The sequence below is a fragment of the Pleurodeles waltl genome, chromosome 3_1, assembly GCF_031143425.1.
Source record: "Pleurodeles waltl isolate 20211129_DDA chromosome 3_1, aPleWal1.hap1.20221129, whole genome shotgun sequence".
NCBI classification, from domain to species: domain Eukaryota; kingdom Metazoa; phylum Chordata; class Amphibia; order Caudata; family Salamandridae; genus Pleurodeles; species Pleurodeles waltl.
This window is the reverse complement of record NC_090440.1, coordinates 1,949,261,666-1,949,276,527: the sequence shown is the minus strand read 5'-3', so window position 1 is coordinate 1,949,276,527 and position 14,862 is coordinate 1,949,261,666. Positions and strand designations below refer to the sequence as shown.

Sequence of the window (14,862 nt, the reverse complement as noted above, 5' to 3'; positions counted from 1 at the left end):
GGGAACTGAGGCAGTGTCCTGGATCTCACCCTCTTCTTGGTCCTCGTCTCAGGAAGGCGGATCATTTTCGGGAGGGGAAGATGGAGGTGATAACGGTGTTGCTGGTACCTGGAACTCTGAAGACTGATCCCTGGTAGAAGGACTTAGCAGCAGTGGTTGCTGGAGTGGTGCCCTTGGTAGTGGAGTTGCTGACCCTGATGGTAAGAATCTATTATAGTAGGCTTGCATCATATGTTGTAAATTGGTGGTCAGTGACATTGGCATCTGCTCTGTTGGTTCCTGCTGTTGTTAATGGGAACCTGCGTCATGCTAGTGAACAAACGGTTTATGAACATATAAATGTTCATACTTCTGGTCTTCCTCATTGTCTTCCTGGCATTTAATTCGTAGATCTGAAGGTGCACGAGCCACTCCAAACAGCCCATCATCAGAATATTCATCTTCATATTCCCCTTCATCTTCCTCTTCATCAAGAGGGTTTTCTGAAGGTGCAGGCGATACTTTACTGGGTGACATATGTGACAGTAGCAATGTCTCTTGTGTGGATTTATGCCTTACAGTTATTAATGTTAAGGGTAGAACAAACAGTCTTGCTGAAGGAATTGTTTGCATTGTTTTTGACGGTGTTGGCGTTGACTGTGTGCCTGCAGGATATAAGTGGGCAGCACCATCGACGGAGTTGTTGACGGTGTTGCCGTCGTCGGAGTTGTCGTCGACAGAGCTGCCGTTGTCCGTACGGTCGTCAATGGAGCCGTCGACAGTATCAGCGTTGATGGTTTCCTTACTGACGTTGACAGGCCTGGTGTTGAGGAGCGTAACCTCTTCGTCGATGGGTCAATTTTAGATGATTTTGATAACGCTTTCTTTCCCTGGGACATCGTTGACGGTACAGCAAGTTTATGCCTTATGCTCACCGATGTTATAATCGTCAATAATAATGGTGACGATGTTATTATCAAGGGCAAAGGTGGAGCTGTAAACGTTGCAGTCATGGTAGCAGTGGTGATTAAAGCTGGTGTCGACAATGTGCTTGTCGACAGTCTTGTCGATGAGACTGAAATTCTTGAAGCCGTTGATGGTTCAAAGAGCTGGATGTTTTTTTAATTTTAGTAGTACTGGCAGCTGGTATGGAAGGTTCAGAATAACCTTTCCCTTTCTCTTTCTTTGAGATGCATGGACTTTCCTCTGTTATTTTTCCCACAGGACAGGTTTTTCCTTGCTGCCTTACTTTGTTTTGGAGAAAGATTCTCCACAGATCTTTTTCTCTTCTCCAATGCCACAGATCTATGTGAAGTATCACTGTCATCATCAGAGAGGAGGTACTCTTTTGACTTAGGATTTTGTAGCCAAAGCAGGAGCCTAGCTTCTCTGTCTCTCAAGGTTTTTTGAGGACAGGTTTGACAAATTTTACAATCTTTCACCTTGAGTTATGGGTGAAGACAGTATATGCAGTCCTTGTGAGGGACTTCACAGTGGAGCCTTGGTTTCCACAGGTGCTGCAGGGTTGAAATAAACCTTTCTTGGCTGTAGATATGATGTAGAAGTCGCAGTCCTAAAGGTAAACAACAGTATTCAGAAGAATTCCTGTCAGAAAAATTCTAAACTGAGCAGAGCTCCAGGAGACTCTCTTCACAGAATGTGCGGTAGAAAATCTGAGAAACTGGAGCCTCTGTGGTGAGGATTCTAAAGGGTACTGTCGTCTGATTGGCTGGACTTTGGGTCATTTATAATAACACTGATACACTATTCAAGTGAAAGTCTTTTGCATAAACTTCAATGTAAATTTAATTTTACTGCTTTCTATGTACTATGGGACTCCCACTTAGACAAAGGGGAATAATTCAAGCATGTGAATCTATGAAAGATACCCCAATTCTGGAGAATGCAAGATAGCCTGGCTACAGAGACATCTGAGAGGCAGGGAAATACTGCTCCCTTTACCAGCGCCCCTATCTCACCATAAGGGGACTCTTGCAGGGGGAGATCCAAAAGGAAAAGATCTGGTGATTCACAACATCTCTGTTCAATGTCGAAAAAGGTACAGCACCTACATAATCGTCATCAAGGGCTTTATCGATGTTGAGGACACACATGACATTGAGGAGGAGGAGACAGTTGACAACGAGAAGAACTTTGACGTGGAGACGTTAGTCGATGCCAAAACATTTGATATTGGGACATCATTCTACTATGCCATAGAAGACACAGGAATGGCTATTGTGCTTGAAAGCTCGCAGGCTCCCATCAAAATCGGATTACGAGTAGTCTAGAGCCTACCCTCCACCTAGAACGGCTTATCCAGTCTTCACACTGGATTCTCCTTCTACATGCACTAAGCCTTCAACAACACTTCCTCAGTTTCCTGCAGAGCCTACTCCTCTTCAACAAGTACTTCAGGTAATAATCCAGCCACCAAATTCACCAGCAATGCCTTCTTGACCACTACAGTCTCCTGTACTAGTAGGACATCCACCAAGCCACGCTAGATCTCCATCACATCATACCAGACTTCGCAACAGGTCTAGGTCAAGGTCAGAATCCCACCGTCGTCATTACCAACCGTGATCTCCTAGGCAGTCAGGCTCAGGACATAGACTGAATTCTCCATCCTGATCAGGGTCTTCAAGTTCACACCACACTGCCTTTACTTCCAGTCTATCCTCCCCTACATTGACAGACTCACAACAATGCAGAGAATCTCTCCTGTTGATGATATTAATACCTTCCAAAAGGTTCCTATCAGGGGTTCCAACAAACTAAATATTGATGTTAAGACTACCACATCCACCATATTGGTCATCTTTGAGGCACTGCACCATTGATCTGTCTCCAGACAATTGTTATCTCTGTTTCCAGGTCTTATAGAACTAGCCATGGATTTGTTCCTTACTCTGGCATCTATCAAAGCTGCACCATCCTGCTTCCAGAAAAAGATCAAGATCCTCTATTTCTTCATATCCATCACAGACCAGCCTCTGTCACTGTTTCTGCCAAAATACGTGATGTCACAGCTCCCTCTTCTACTGTTTCTCCTGACAAGGAAAGTAAGAAGTTGGATTCCACGGGCAGAAAAGTGTGTGACACTTCTGTTGTTACTATGATAGCAGCGAGCATTCCTGCCTTTCTTGGAAGATATGCTACGTCACTCTGGCACTGTATTTAACAGCTTATAGAAGACCTACCCAGAGACAGACATCGAGGTTTCCAAGAAATCTTTAACAAGGGCACAATGGTATCTATCTAAATCATCGGTGCTGCAGAAGATACCTCCATCCTAGCATCACACAAATACTGTCACCATCTGGTTCTACGCCGCTCATTTTGGCTCAGATTAACAGGTTAGCTGGAAGAGTGGAAAAATATAACCAGGGACAAATGGGTTCTGAACAGTATGAAAAATAAATACTGTCTCAGATTCAAGTATCCTCCACCAGCTATACCACCAAAGAGATCATACCCGTTCCAACCGGTAGATCTCTATCCTCTTGCAAAAACATGCATTGGAAAAAGGTCCCAGCTCCTCTCAAACATATGGGAATTAATTTCTGTTATTTTCTCATGAAGAAGAAAGGACCAAAAAATGAGTTCAGCCCCATTCGAGACCTTAGAAAACGAGTACAAGTGGATTCACAAAGAAAAGTTCAGGTTGTTCATTTTCCATCAGATCTATCCTCATCTCCACCAAGGGTATTAGCTATGTTCAGTACATCTTCAAGATGCCTATTTTCACATCCCAAAAGCCAAGAAACATCAGCAATTCCAGAAGTTCTCGGTAGGAAGAGACCACTATCAATACAAAGTTCTTCCTTTGTCTCGCAGATCTGCACCCCAAAGGATATCCAGACGCATGATAATCCCTGCAGCTCACGCTCAAGATATTAGTCTAATGTTAGCCTACCCATATCTAGATGACTGTCTCAACAAGGCGTCTTGTTACCAACAAGCATACCAGCATTGTCAGATGACTGTTGTAACTCTCAATCGACTTGGACTGCAAATAAACCACAAGAAATTAATCTCCGTATCAATATAATCCCCACACTATCCGAGAACAGTCTTTGGCACAATGCACACAAAAGTGTTTCCTTTGAAAGAAATACAATTATCTATCCATCAGAAATTTCATAGTCTGAAGAGAACAGCCTATCCCACAGCGATGCAAATATCCTCTCTTCCAGGATCAATGGCACCATTTAACTTTCTGGCCCTGAATACATGTCTGTACATGAGACCTCTGCAACAGTTACTGGAGGACCAGTGGGATCAACTCTCAGAAAGATGGGAGGACAAACTGATCCTATCAACTCCCACAAAACAATCACTCAGTTGGAGGTGTTGCACAGAAAACCTTCTAAATTGTATGAGTTTCTATCAAGACATCCCACCATAAACAATAGTGATGGATGCCTCCTGCTCTGGGTGAGGTGCTGACATGGATCACAATCAGTTTCAAGGCATCCTGTCTCAGAAGGAGCAGACATACCATATGGGCCCACTAGAGTTGAGAGTAGTACACTTATCTCTGACGGCTTTCCTTCTACCTTTGAAGACAAACACTTTCCTTGTCCAGACAGACAATACAACGACTATGCGTTATCTGAACAAACACAGAGAAATTATATCCAAACCTCTGTCCCTAGAGGCACAGACAACCTGGAAATGATTATTCTCCATGGATCTCAGGATTACGGCTGTCAGGCATTCAGAATGTTAAAGCGGGCACTCTTAACAGAACCCTTCAAGGGAACAAAGAATGGGTATTAAACAATGCTGTCCTCCAAGTAGATCCCCCTGCAAATAGAGAAAACACCTTGAGGTTTTGCCAAACAGGTATTTTGGGCAATGTCCTATGGATCGATGGATCAGGCAAATTTCTTTATGCGTTTCCTCAGATTCCTATACTGCCAACAGTGGTCATCAAACTGTCTCACTCATGATTCTCACTGCTCTAGAGTGGCTCCTACATTGGTGGTTCATAGATCTCCTTCATCTCTCAGAGCGTCAAGAGAGTATGCTGGACTTTGGGTCATTTATAATAACACTGCTAAGCTATTCAAGTGAAAGTCTTTTGACTTAACTTCAATGTAAATTTTATTTTACTGCTTTCTATGTACCGTGGAACGTTTGCTGCAGTTTCCTGTTTATGGAAACCTGTTCTAGCTGTGTTGTTTTGTGTTAAATATAATGTGTTAGGGGTTAGATTTGGTATCAGCCTTCAAGAGGTAATGCCCGCCTTTTTACCAGTGTACTCAGCCCATAGCCTAGTTACCAATCTTCTTAGACCAATCTAGAGCACCTGAGGCACTGTCGGCGCATAACTGCTTCAGTGCGGGCTGGCTTCTGCACCGCTCTCTTTCCCCTGAGGCCCAGACCGCTGAGGCCGCCTTCTAGCTACTCTGGTTACCGTGAGCCCCACAGTGAGTGTGCTAGCACATCCCAGGGGCCATGCCTCTGACTGCTGCAGCCCTCGCATTGTGTGTGCTGGCAGCCCCTGGTTTTACGGAGCTTTTCAGTTCCCATGGGCTGCCCCAGAGGCCGCATTCAGAATAGTGCGTCAGGTTGGTATTAAAGGAAAGCACTGGCAACAGCTTGGCTGACCTGGTGCGCATCATGCATCTTGGTTTAGGCTTTGCCAAATTTATTTTAATGAATAGAGGAGGCCACCGGGAGACACTGTAACATCACAGTGGTAGCTGACAGTTACAGTGTCTGCTTTCAGTGAGGGAGTACTACACCTCATCCCAGTTTAGGCGGATGCTTATTGCTTTCCACCAGTTTTTCAAAAGAAGCCTCTCCCTTATCTCACTATAGCACCTAATTAACAAGGTATTTTGGGATCATTTTAAAAGAATCCTTTTTTTTCCCTCATTAGACTAAGATGTCAGAGCTCTAAGATCCCACATGCAAAGATTAATGAGAAGCCAATTAAGATGCTAAAACAAAATGAGATTCGTACCTGCGTACGTCAGGCTCTTCATCAGGTGATGGTTAATAAAAGATCTATGGGATCTGATAATGAATTTGACTGCGGGTCCATCCCGGGGGGAGACTCCGATTACAGAGATGAAGGAGGTAAGAGAAGGAGGAAATCTAAATGTATCGAGAGAAGGTCTATACACCTTAAAAGGATGGAAGGTCCAAGCACCTCAAAGAAGACAGGAAGTCCAAGCATCTCAAAGAAGAATGGAGGTCCAAGCACCTCAAAAAGAATGGGGGGTCTAAGCACCTCAAAGAAGATTGTTGTCCTATGTGGCACAAAACTGAACATGCCTGATGTGGCACAACGGAATCAGGTGCCTATCGTGGCACTCAAGATATTGACTTGAGAGAGGAGGAACAACAAAGCAAACTGCCCTTAGATGAGTACGTATTAGACCTTAAACAGGGGAACTTTGATGTGGACAACCTTTTTACTGAGGATAAGACCCTTTCTACCTCCAAGGGAATAATTAAAGATCCAGTGGGGGAGATAATGTTTTCCCCACACAACATTAAGCACCCCAGGAGTGCCGAGTGGTGGCACCCGGGCCCTGTGGGCAAATTCATCAAACGATGGATCAGGAACCCACTTGAGAAGGAAGTCCATAGTATTCTTCAGGTTAAAAGCTCAAGGCCTGTAATTCATGAGAAAGTGTGCCTTACCCCAAACCGAGACTCGGAGTTTGTTACCTTCCTCTTGAAGCTAGACAGAGATCCTAAGAAGGGGCTTGAGAGGTCCCTTTAGGCTTGCTAGGACCACCTCCTTGATGTGGTCGGGCCCCTGGCAAGGGTCATTGACATAGCTGAAGAGGCACATGTCAACGAACTCCCATTGGGTATAAATGTCCTCAGGGCTTGGAGCCAGAGGACGTTGGTTCTTCTTGGAAATGCCTGTGAAGGCCTCAGTGCTGAGAGAGTAGTGTAGTACTCATGAAAATAAATCCTAAACTTGGAGATCTTGCAGAGAGAGAACCCTCAGAGAACCCCAAGGGTCTTCTCTTTGGCGAGGACATAATTAAAACCTTGGGCATGTACGTGGCAACATTTACTGCCCATGATAAGGCCCAATCTAACATTCACTGGGTTTTCGGTCCAGGTGTTTTTGGACGAGTCAGCAGAAGGGGACTTTCTTCCGGCTGGGGCTCCGAGACGTCCCTGTTCTCAAACTTCAGACAGAGAGGCTTCGGCAGAGAATATCAAGTTGGAGCAACCACGACCCTCTATCCCCAAAGAGGATGCTTCCAACATGCAAGGGGGAATAAGTCACATGGCCAAGGCTCAGCAGGTTACCAAGGTGAGTAGAACAATTTCACCTTCTTCTACTCTGGGAAGAGTGGGAGATCGCCTCAGACTTTTTACTCATGCCTGGGAAACTATTACGCAGGATCCTTGGGTGCTAGCGACCATCCAGGGATTCAAGATAGATTTCCTGAAGAAACCCTTCCAAGCTGCTCCCCCAAGAGAACTAAGTCTGACCATAGAAGAGGTAAAATGTATGTTGCAGAAGGTTGCCATTATGGAAGTTCCCTTAGAGCACAGGGTTCTCGTAAGTGCACTCTTCCTTGTGGAAAAGAAAGATTTAGGTGGTCATTTTGAATATGGCGGGTATGCCCACCGCCTACCATGCTGACGGTCGACAGAAGGATGCCAATGGCGGCTGCAGGCATCCCACTATATTCTGACATATGGATGGCGGTGATGGCCGCCATGCGCAATGCTGGCTGTCGTTGGCAGGGTGGATGTTGCTCCACCCTCACCGCCACGTCAGTCCAAACCCTGCCACACCCATAATCATGCAGTTATAGGCGTGGCGGTGTATGGAGACACAGCAATGCTGGTGGAGCAGCATCCAAGGAGCCCGTTCCCTCTCGGAGCAGCGCCACGGAACAGTTAAGTGCTGCCCGAGAGGGAAGGGGTGAGCGGGGTGTGTGTGTGAGTGCATGGGGGTGTGCGTGAGTGTTTGTGAAGGGGAGGATGTGTGTCTGAGTGTATGATGGCTTGTGTGCATGTAGGTGTATGGGTGCATGAGGATGTGAGGTGGACCTGTATGTCGGGGGTGGGGGATGCTGAGGGGTAGCTGGGAGACCTACATGGAGTTTTGGGGTGGAGGGTTGGGTAAGGGATCGGTTTTTGGAGTTTGGAGAGTGGGGCGGTTCTAGGGGCTTTGGGGGGTGGGTGGGGGTAGTGGCAAGGGGGGGGACTGGCGTGTCACATAGGAATGAGGATTCCTGTCACCCGTATGCTTTCAACCAGGGATTACCTGATGGGGTATCCCGCCAGGAAATCCCTGGTGGAAATGGGATCATAATCCCACTGCCAGTCTGGCCTCCACCGCCGGGTCGAATGTGCCTACCGTCGGCCTGGCGTCGGCCTGGCGGTGGGTGGCTTTGCAGCCAGTTCACTACTGTGTTCAGAATATGGCGGTCTGGACTGCCATGCCATTGGCGGTAATTACCGGCATGGCGGTCATTACCACCATGTCCATAATGACCGCCTAGGGTTGGAGGCCTGTGATAAACTTAAGAGATGGGAACAGATTCTTTGTATACAGGCATTTCAAGATGGAAGGAATCCATCTTTTAAGGGATATGTTGCTAGAAAAGGATTGGTTAGTAAAGTTCGAACTGAAAGATGCCTACTTTACCATTCCTATTGTCAGGATGTGTCAGCGTTATCTTCAATTCACCTGGCAGGGTCGAGTTTACCAATTACGCACACTCCCCTTTGATCTTTCATCTGCACTATGCTGCTTTACCAAGGTGATCAGAGCTGATCACCTCAGGGAGATGGGCGTGCATATGATTGCCTACTTGGACAATCTCTTCATCATGCCCCAATGCCAAGCACAGGTTTTGAAGGACTTGGATATTTGTTTGTCCCTTCTGGAGAGTTTGACTCTTACCCCCTCCAGGTCTATGGAGTTTTTATGCTTCACAGTAGATACAGTGAATGTGGTTCTGCCTTTGCCCTTAAAGAAGATTACCAAAATTCAGAAAGAGATAAATTACGTGCTGAAACCGGAGTCTTTAACTCTGAAGGAACTAGCCAGACTTTTTCGGTCTTCTGTCTTCTTCCATTCGGGCAATCTTTCCAGGTCCCTTACATTATCACGCTTTTTAGAGAATAAAAGTGAAAGCCCTTTCGGGAGCATTGTGGTATGGACACAAGGTATCTCTAGATCAGGAAGCCTGGAGTTGAATTGGTGGTTGGGGAATTTGAACGCCTGGAATGGCAGGGCGATCTTTGGACGCTTCCCAAAATTCATTCTGGAGTCAGATGTGAGTTGCACGCTTGGGTGCAATGGACACTGGGGGATTGTGGTCGCACACAGAGAAGCTGATTCACATAAATTATTTGGAGTTGACTTCAGGTCTCTATATCCTTATGAGTTTCAAACATTGTTTGGAAGGCAGAGCGGCTTTGTTAAAGATGGACAGTGTTTCTGTGGTAGCATATATAAATTGCTTAGGAGGGACAAGATCTTCAGACCTGTCAGATTTAGCCAAGAAACTCTGGCTGTTTTGCTTGGAGCACAAGATCAGCTTGAAGGCAGAGTATTTGCCTGAAAAGGCATACGTTACTGTGGACTGGAATTCAAGGTTTTCAAGGGATTTCAGTAACTGGAAATTGAGCAAGGCTTGTTTCAGGAAACTGCCTCAGATTTGGGGCTCACTGGAGTTAGACTTCTTCTTTGCGAGCAGGCTGACATTTCAGCTGAAGAGGTACTACAGTTGGATGCCAGACCCGGGTGCTCTAGCAGTGATCGCCTTCCTTCAGACCTGGAAGGAGACCAACGCTTATGCATTCCCACCATTTGCAATGATTCAGAGGGTTCTTCAGAAGATGAGACAAGAGAGATGCTCTGTTTTCCTAATAACTCCCTTTTGGGTATCACAGGCATAGCTCCCAATGACCTTGGAGCTAGCTTGCGACATTCCCTTTTTTCTTCCTGATGTGGAGGGTCTGTTGAGGGACGCAGATGAAGAGGAACACCCTCAGGTTCTAACAGGGACTTTGCACCTTCTTGCTTGGAGAATATCAGGAGGTCTAGAGAAATGTCAGGCCTTTTGGAAAGAGCTGAAGAACTCCTCAAGGAGTCCTGGGTTCCAGGTACTCACTAAAGATATAAAGGAGTATGGAAATCGTGCGTAGGTTGGTGCTTGGAAAGGGATTTGGATCCTGTGGAGGCTCCTATGGTTGAAGTGGTCAATATTTTGTAGAGCAGTTTGATAGGGGTCTTAGCTACAGAATGATAAACAGCTATAGGTCTGTGGTTTCTGCAGGACACATTCTAGTCAATGGCAGGAAAGTGGGAAAAAGGTTCTGATCTGTAGAGTCCTTAAGAGCATCAGGTTGAGTAGACCCCTTAGACCTTGGTATAAGACCCTATGGGATGTAACTTTAGTTCTGTGTGTGTTTTCCCCTTGGCCTACTAATAGATATTTGGACTTAAAAAAACTCTCTACGAAATTGACTTCCTTACTTTGTCTAATATCCTGTTGTCGAGTGTTGGATGTTAAAGCTTAGGAGGTAAGTAACAGAGTATATTATGCTTTTGAGGTAACTTTTGAGATTATTAGGAGAACGGAAACAATGTCTGACACCATATTTTACCCAAAGTTTGATTCTTTTAGAAAACTGTGTGTTGCTTTATGAAACCCTTTAAAGCGGTTACCTGTGCAACTATTGCAAGGTGGGTAAAATGGACTTTGCATTTGGGTAGTGTTGATTTACATAAGTTTCAAGTTCATTCTGGGAGGGGACAGTCCTTTTGGAGAGGTGGCAAATTGGAGGCTATCTGGAGGGCCACTGACTGGTCTAACTCTTCTTCATTTCCAAAACATTACTGTAAGTCAACTGAACACATGTCTGATGTGGTACCGGAGGGCTACCAATATACATAATGGTAGCCTCTGGTCTTGTTATGAAATAGTGATTCTCCAAATTAAATGCCAAGAGAATCTGAATTTTATTAAAGACACAGAGGCTAACATTAACCCACCCTTCTGTCCCAGAAGTGGAGATTTATCTTTTGTTAAAATGGTGGTACTAAAAACAAAAAAAATAAAATAATAATAATAATAAAAGGGAGTAAGAGAAGAGTTAAGGAAAATTTTATGGTTTTAGATGAACATTTAATTGTCGACTATCTTGTTGTTTTCTTGTTTCTCAGGCTTTCTTAAGCTGGAGTATTAACGTTTCCCTTTTCTTTCAGATATTAACCAATAGTTTGCTTCCTATAAGGGGCTTCGTTACTTTGAGGTTTTGTGATGCAAGTGGATTCTTTATCTTGGTTCATCCATGAAGGAGGGAGCAAGTTTCGCATTTCAAAGAGGCAGATTGTTCTGTGCATGGGATAATATATGGATGGATGTTCTATTCTAGAATGTAGTAAAAGGTCTTTCAAGTGCTGCGTGGAATGACTAAAGGGATAATGCATAATGTTATTTTCCGTGGTTTTCATGAAATTCATATTCTCTTGGCATTTAATTTGGAGAATCGCTGTTCTCAGTGATCATCCCATGAGAGCGAATGAATGGTTTCTTACCTGTAATTATAGAGCTGTCTACCGGAGCCTTCATTGGAATGATAAGCAATCCTCCCTTTTCCACAATGGAAGAGATAAAGTATGATTAACTCTTGTCTGTTACTTACTGCCCCAAAACGAATTGTGTAAGTGTCACCTGCAGAGCATGATGGAGGACTGGGGGTCAGGGTGCCCTGAAAGGTACAGTGTTCTATTATCATTGTTTCAGAGCAACAGCCTATACAGTTACATTGCCCTATCCTTATCATTCACTTTTAAAATAAAATAAAAATAATTTGTGAACGATGTTTTAAAAAGTCACTTTTGCTTATTTTCAGTGTTTTTTAAAGGGTGTATGTTTTTTCTTCCTTCTGTAAATTACATTTTTGGAGTTGGCAATATAGCATGACTTAAGGTTGCAAAAAAGGTACTTTTTTGTCACATTTAGCTCCTGGCCTTGACAAAGTAAAGCGACGATATTGTAAAAATGTGACTTTAAAAGAAGTGCTCCGGTGTCCCCCTACTTGGGTGGGACTTATGGTTTCAGTGGTGATTCCCCTGAGAGACAAACATAGGTAAGAAACCATTCCTTCTCACTCTCCTCCACTGCTTGTTGTCACTACCTTTCTGGGTCTCCTGTCTATCATTGTTTCAGTATCTTTATGTCTTATTATTTCATGGTCTTCTGTTTTTCAATCTTACCCATCCTTTGTCTTTCTGAAGATTCCTAAATCTCCTCTCTTGCATTGTCATGTTTTATGGATTCTCTCAGTCTCTCCCATCTTGTTTGACATCATGATAGGCTCATACCCCCACTCACTCACTCCCAGTCTCTTTGCCCCTTTCATATTGTTGCATCCACTTACATGCACTTACGTATAAAATTCCTCTGCGGGTGAGGTGGAGTGCCCAGACCAGGCAGTGCTAGAGTTGTAGAAGTAGTTGGTGCAGTTCTCTGTGTTCCAGGCGTTGTTACAGCTGGTCCAGGGTAACTCGCTGGTGAAGGAGGACAGGAGGTAGTACAGAGCCCAGGCCATGATGGTATTGTAGTAAAAGGCGATGTAGAGGGCGATCACACAGATAGCAAAGCCTATACCTATAGAGGGAGAGCCACAGTCAGTAATCATCTGGATATACTGAAGTCCAATGGAAGAGGTAGAGGAAGAGGTAGAGGATATCTGATTGCACAATTATAAAACTCTTTTCTAATGTGTTTAACACTGCAACTAATGGTTTCTCAGTGCACAGTGGACTCATTGCTTCGTGGATATAGAGACATGTAACCCACTGTGCCTTGAGGAAGCACAGGGCATGCAAACACATTTGCAACAGTATATGTAATCATCCTTACTTAAAACAAAAGTAGAACGCTTCCCTTCTTCATTAGACCCTCCAAAATGCTTCTAGGTATAATGAAAGGTTAAGGCAATGCATTGTAGTTTATGGGTTAACAAACCAATACATACTCCTGGTAGAGAGGACTGTGGGTCATTGTTCAGCTACAAGAGATCCAATGCTTGTTAGGGGTAGGCACATTTTAATCCCTTCTTGGTTTTCAAGCTCATCTAAAAGGTCTATTTTGGAATCAACATTTCCTTTTATTAAGTGAAGCTGTTAAATCCTTAACTTTATTTACTCACAGTTAGTATCACAAGTTAAATTTTCATACAATCATGTGGAGGGTGCTTGTACAGTTGGCCATGCGACACATTCTATTGTGCAAATTACATTACATTTGATTGACTGGATCACAATACAGGTGATAGATGAGTAAAGCTTGATCAACTGAAAAAAAGCTTTTAAAAAAGAAAATTAATTTATGCAACTCCATAAGTGGTCTGACCAAGAGCTTAGTTTCATTTAGCGTGCTTGTTCTGATAGTTTATCAATTTTCTTTTAAAGTTCATTAGCAACTGTGGTCTTATCCATCTTTATCCCTTTTCCACTAGATTTTCTGTCAGTGGGTTTCTGTTGGACTATAACTGGTATCATAGTCCCAGCACATCACCTGAGCCTGGCCAGATCTGATGAGCACTTATAAATCTGCTTGTATATTTTGCTATGTTGCTTCAGTTCACTCCATGGTGGCAGCTGCACATAGAAGAAGCCAAAACCTATATGGTGGCATTACTTGGTGGAGCGTAGATGAGGGGAGTAGGAAGAGGTTGGATTAAAGTTTGGGAATGTCCACAAATGTATATGCTTAAGGGAATTCCCAAACATCCAAGGCAACCTTGCCTTGGAACACCTGCTTACCATCCCTTGAATAGGATTTAGTAATGCAGATTTCTCACAGTTGGGGTGGAAAAATTCACTCTAGTCATTTTTGCCTGTCAGAAATTACTTTGTGAAATTCTGACAAACGTAAAAGTGGTATGTTTAGCTAAAATACGTGTATGCCTGAAAATACTTTTGTGAATAGGCCTCTTAATTTTTCTCTTGAATCCTGAATACGGGGGTATAGCACTAACACCATCATCCTGAATCCTGCGCTATGGGATGTATCCCAGTGTCTGCTATACACAATACAGGTTAGTTACCACCTTTTATAATCACGCCATGGGTTACTGCACTCTACTGAGTCAGAGTAAATAAACACTTTGGTAATTATCTGTTCTTCAGCTATCCCCCTTGCTATCATATTTGCACAATGGGCATTTGAGGCTCCCATTTCCCAGTAAGGCACTGTCTTAGGGAACAGGATCATTTCCAGGAGTATAAGTGCAATCTTCTCATTTTGCTCCTGAAAGAATTTGGCCTTGTCTGGATGAGCAACTGGTAAGCAGTGCAGATTTACATTAATAATTAAGGAATGCACCAAACAAACGTCACACCAAACGCAGAGCACTAGTAAAATAATCAAACACTAATATCTGCGACATCTTAGTTTTCAGAATAGCACTATACAAGCCCTCTCACCCATTTAGGTATTATGGCCATACAGCTTGAAAAAAAAATCTTCGGCGTTGAGAACAGTTGTTTAGTTCAAATTTACATTAGATTTCCATCCTAGTTGTTGTGAAAAGGAAACACAGATTATTTTGTGATCTGGCCACTTCGGCCTAAGGATCCACTGGATCTCGATCCAGAAACGTCTCTGCTGGGCAGTGGAGGGCTGTGCGTTGCTTCTCTATGGGGAGGGGGCCTATGTGGAAAACTTAGTTGTGGTAGATGAAATCCTTACCTTTGAATATAGGGCAGATTTTCCTCCATATTGAGATGCATCCATTCCTGTGGTACTGGCCCATAGCTAACTCCATGTAGAAGAGGGGAATTCCCCCAAATATGGCCATTATGGTGTAGGGGATGAGGAATGCCCCTAAACGGAGAGGTACAAAAGGAAAGATAAGCATGTA

The 14,862-nt window shown here is 44.0% G+C and overlaps 1 protein-coding gene across 1 annotated transcript in view; it reads right to left on the bottom strand.

Annotated features, from left to right (window-relative positions):
• The window catches only part of SLC6A4 (solute carrier family 6 member 4), a 328,754-nt gene that overhangs the window by 148,502 nt on the left and 165,390 nt on the right, over nucleotides 1-14,862 (bottom strand). The window contains exons 3-4 of the mRNA XM_069226260.1: nucleotides 14,691-14,825; nucleotides 12,383-12,602 (exon numbers count right to left, since the gene is read on the bottom strand). Of these exons, the coding sequence (XP_069082361.1) occupies nucleotides 12,383-12,602; nucleotides 14,691-14,825 (355 nt within the window). The remainder of the gene's footprint in view (nucleotides 1-12,382; nucleotides 12,603-14,690; nucleotides 14,826-14,862) is intronic.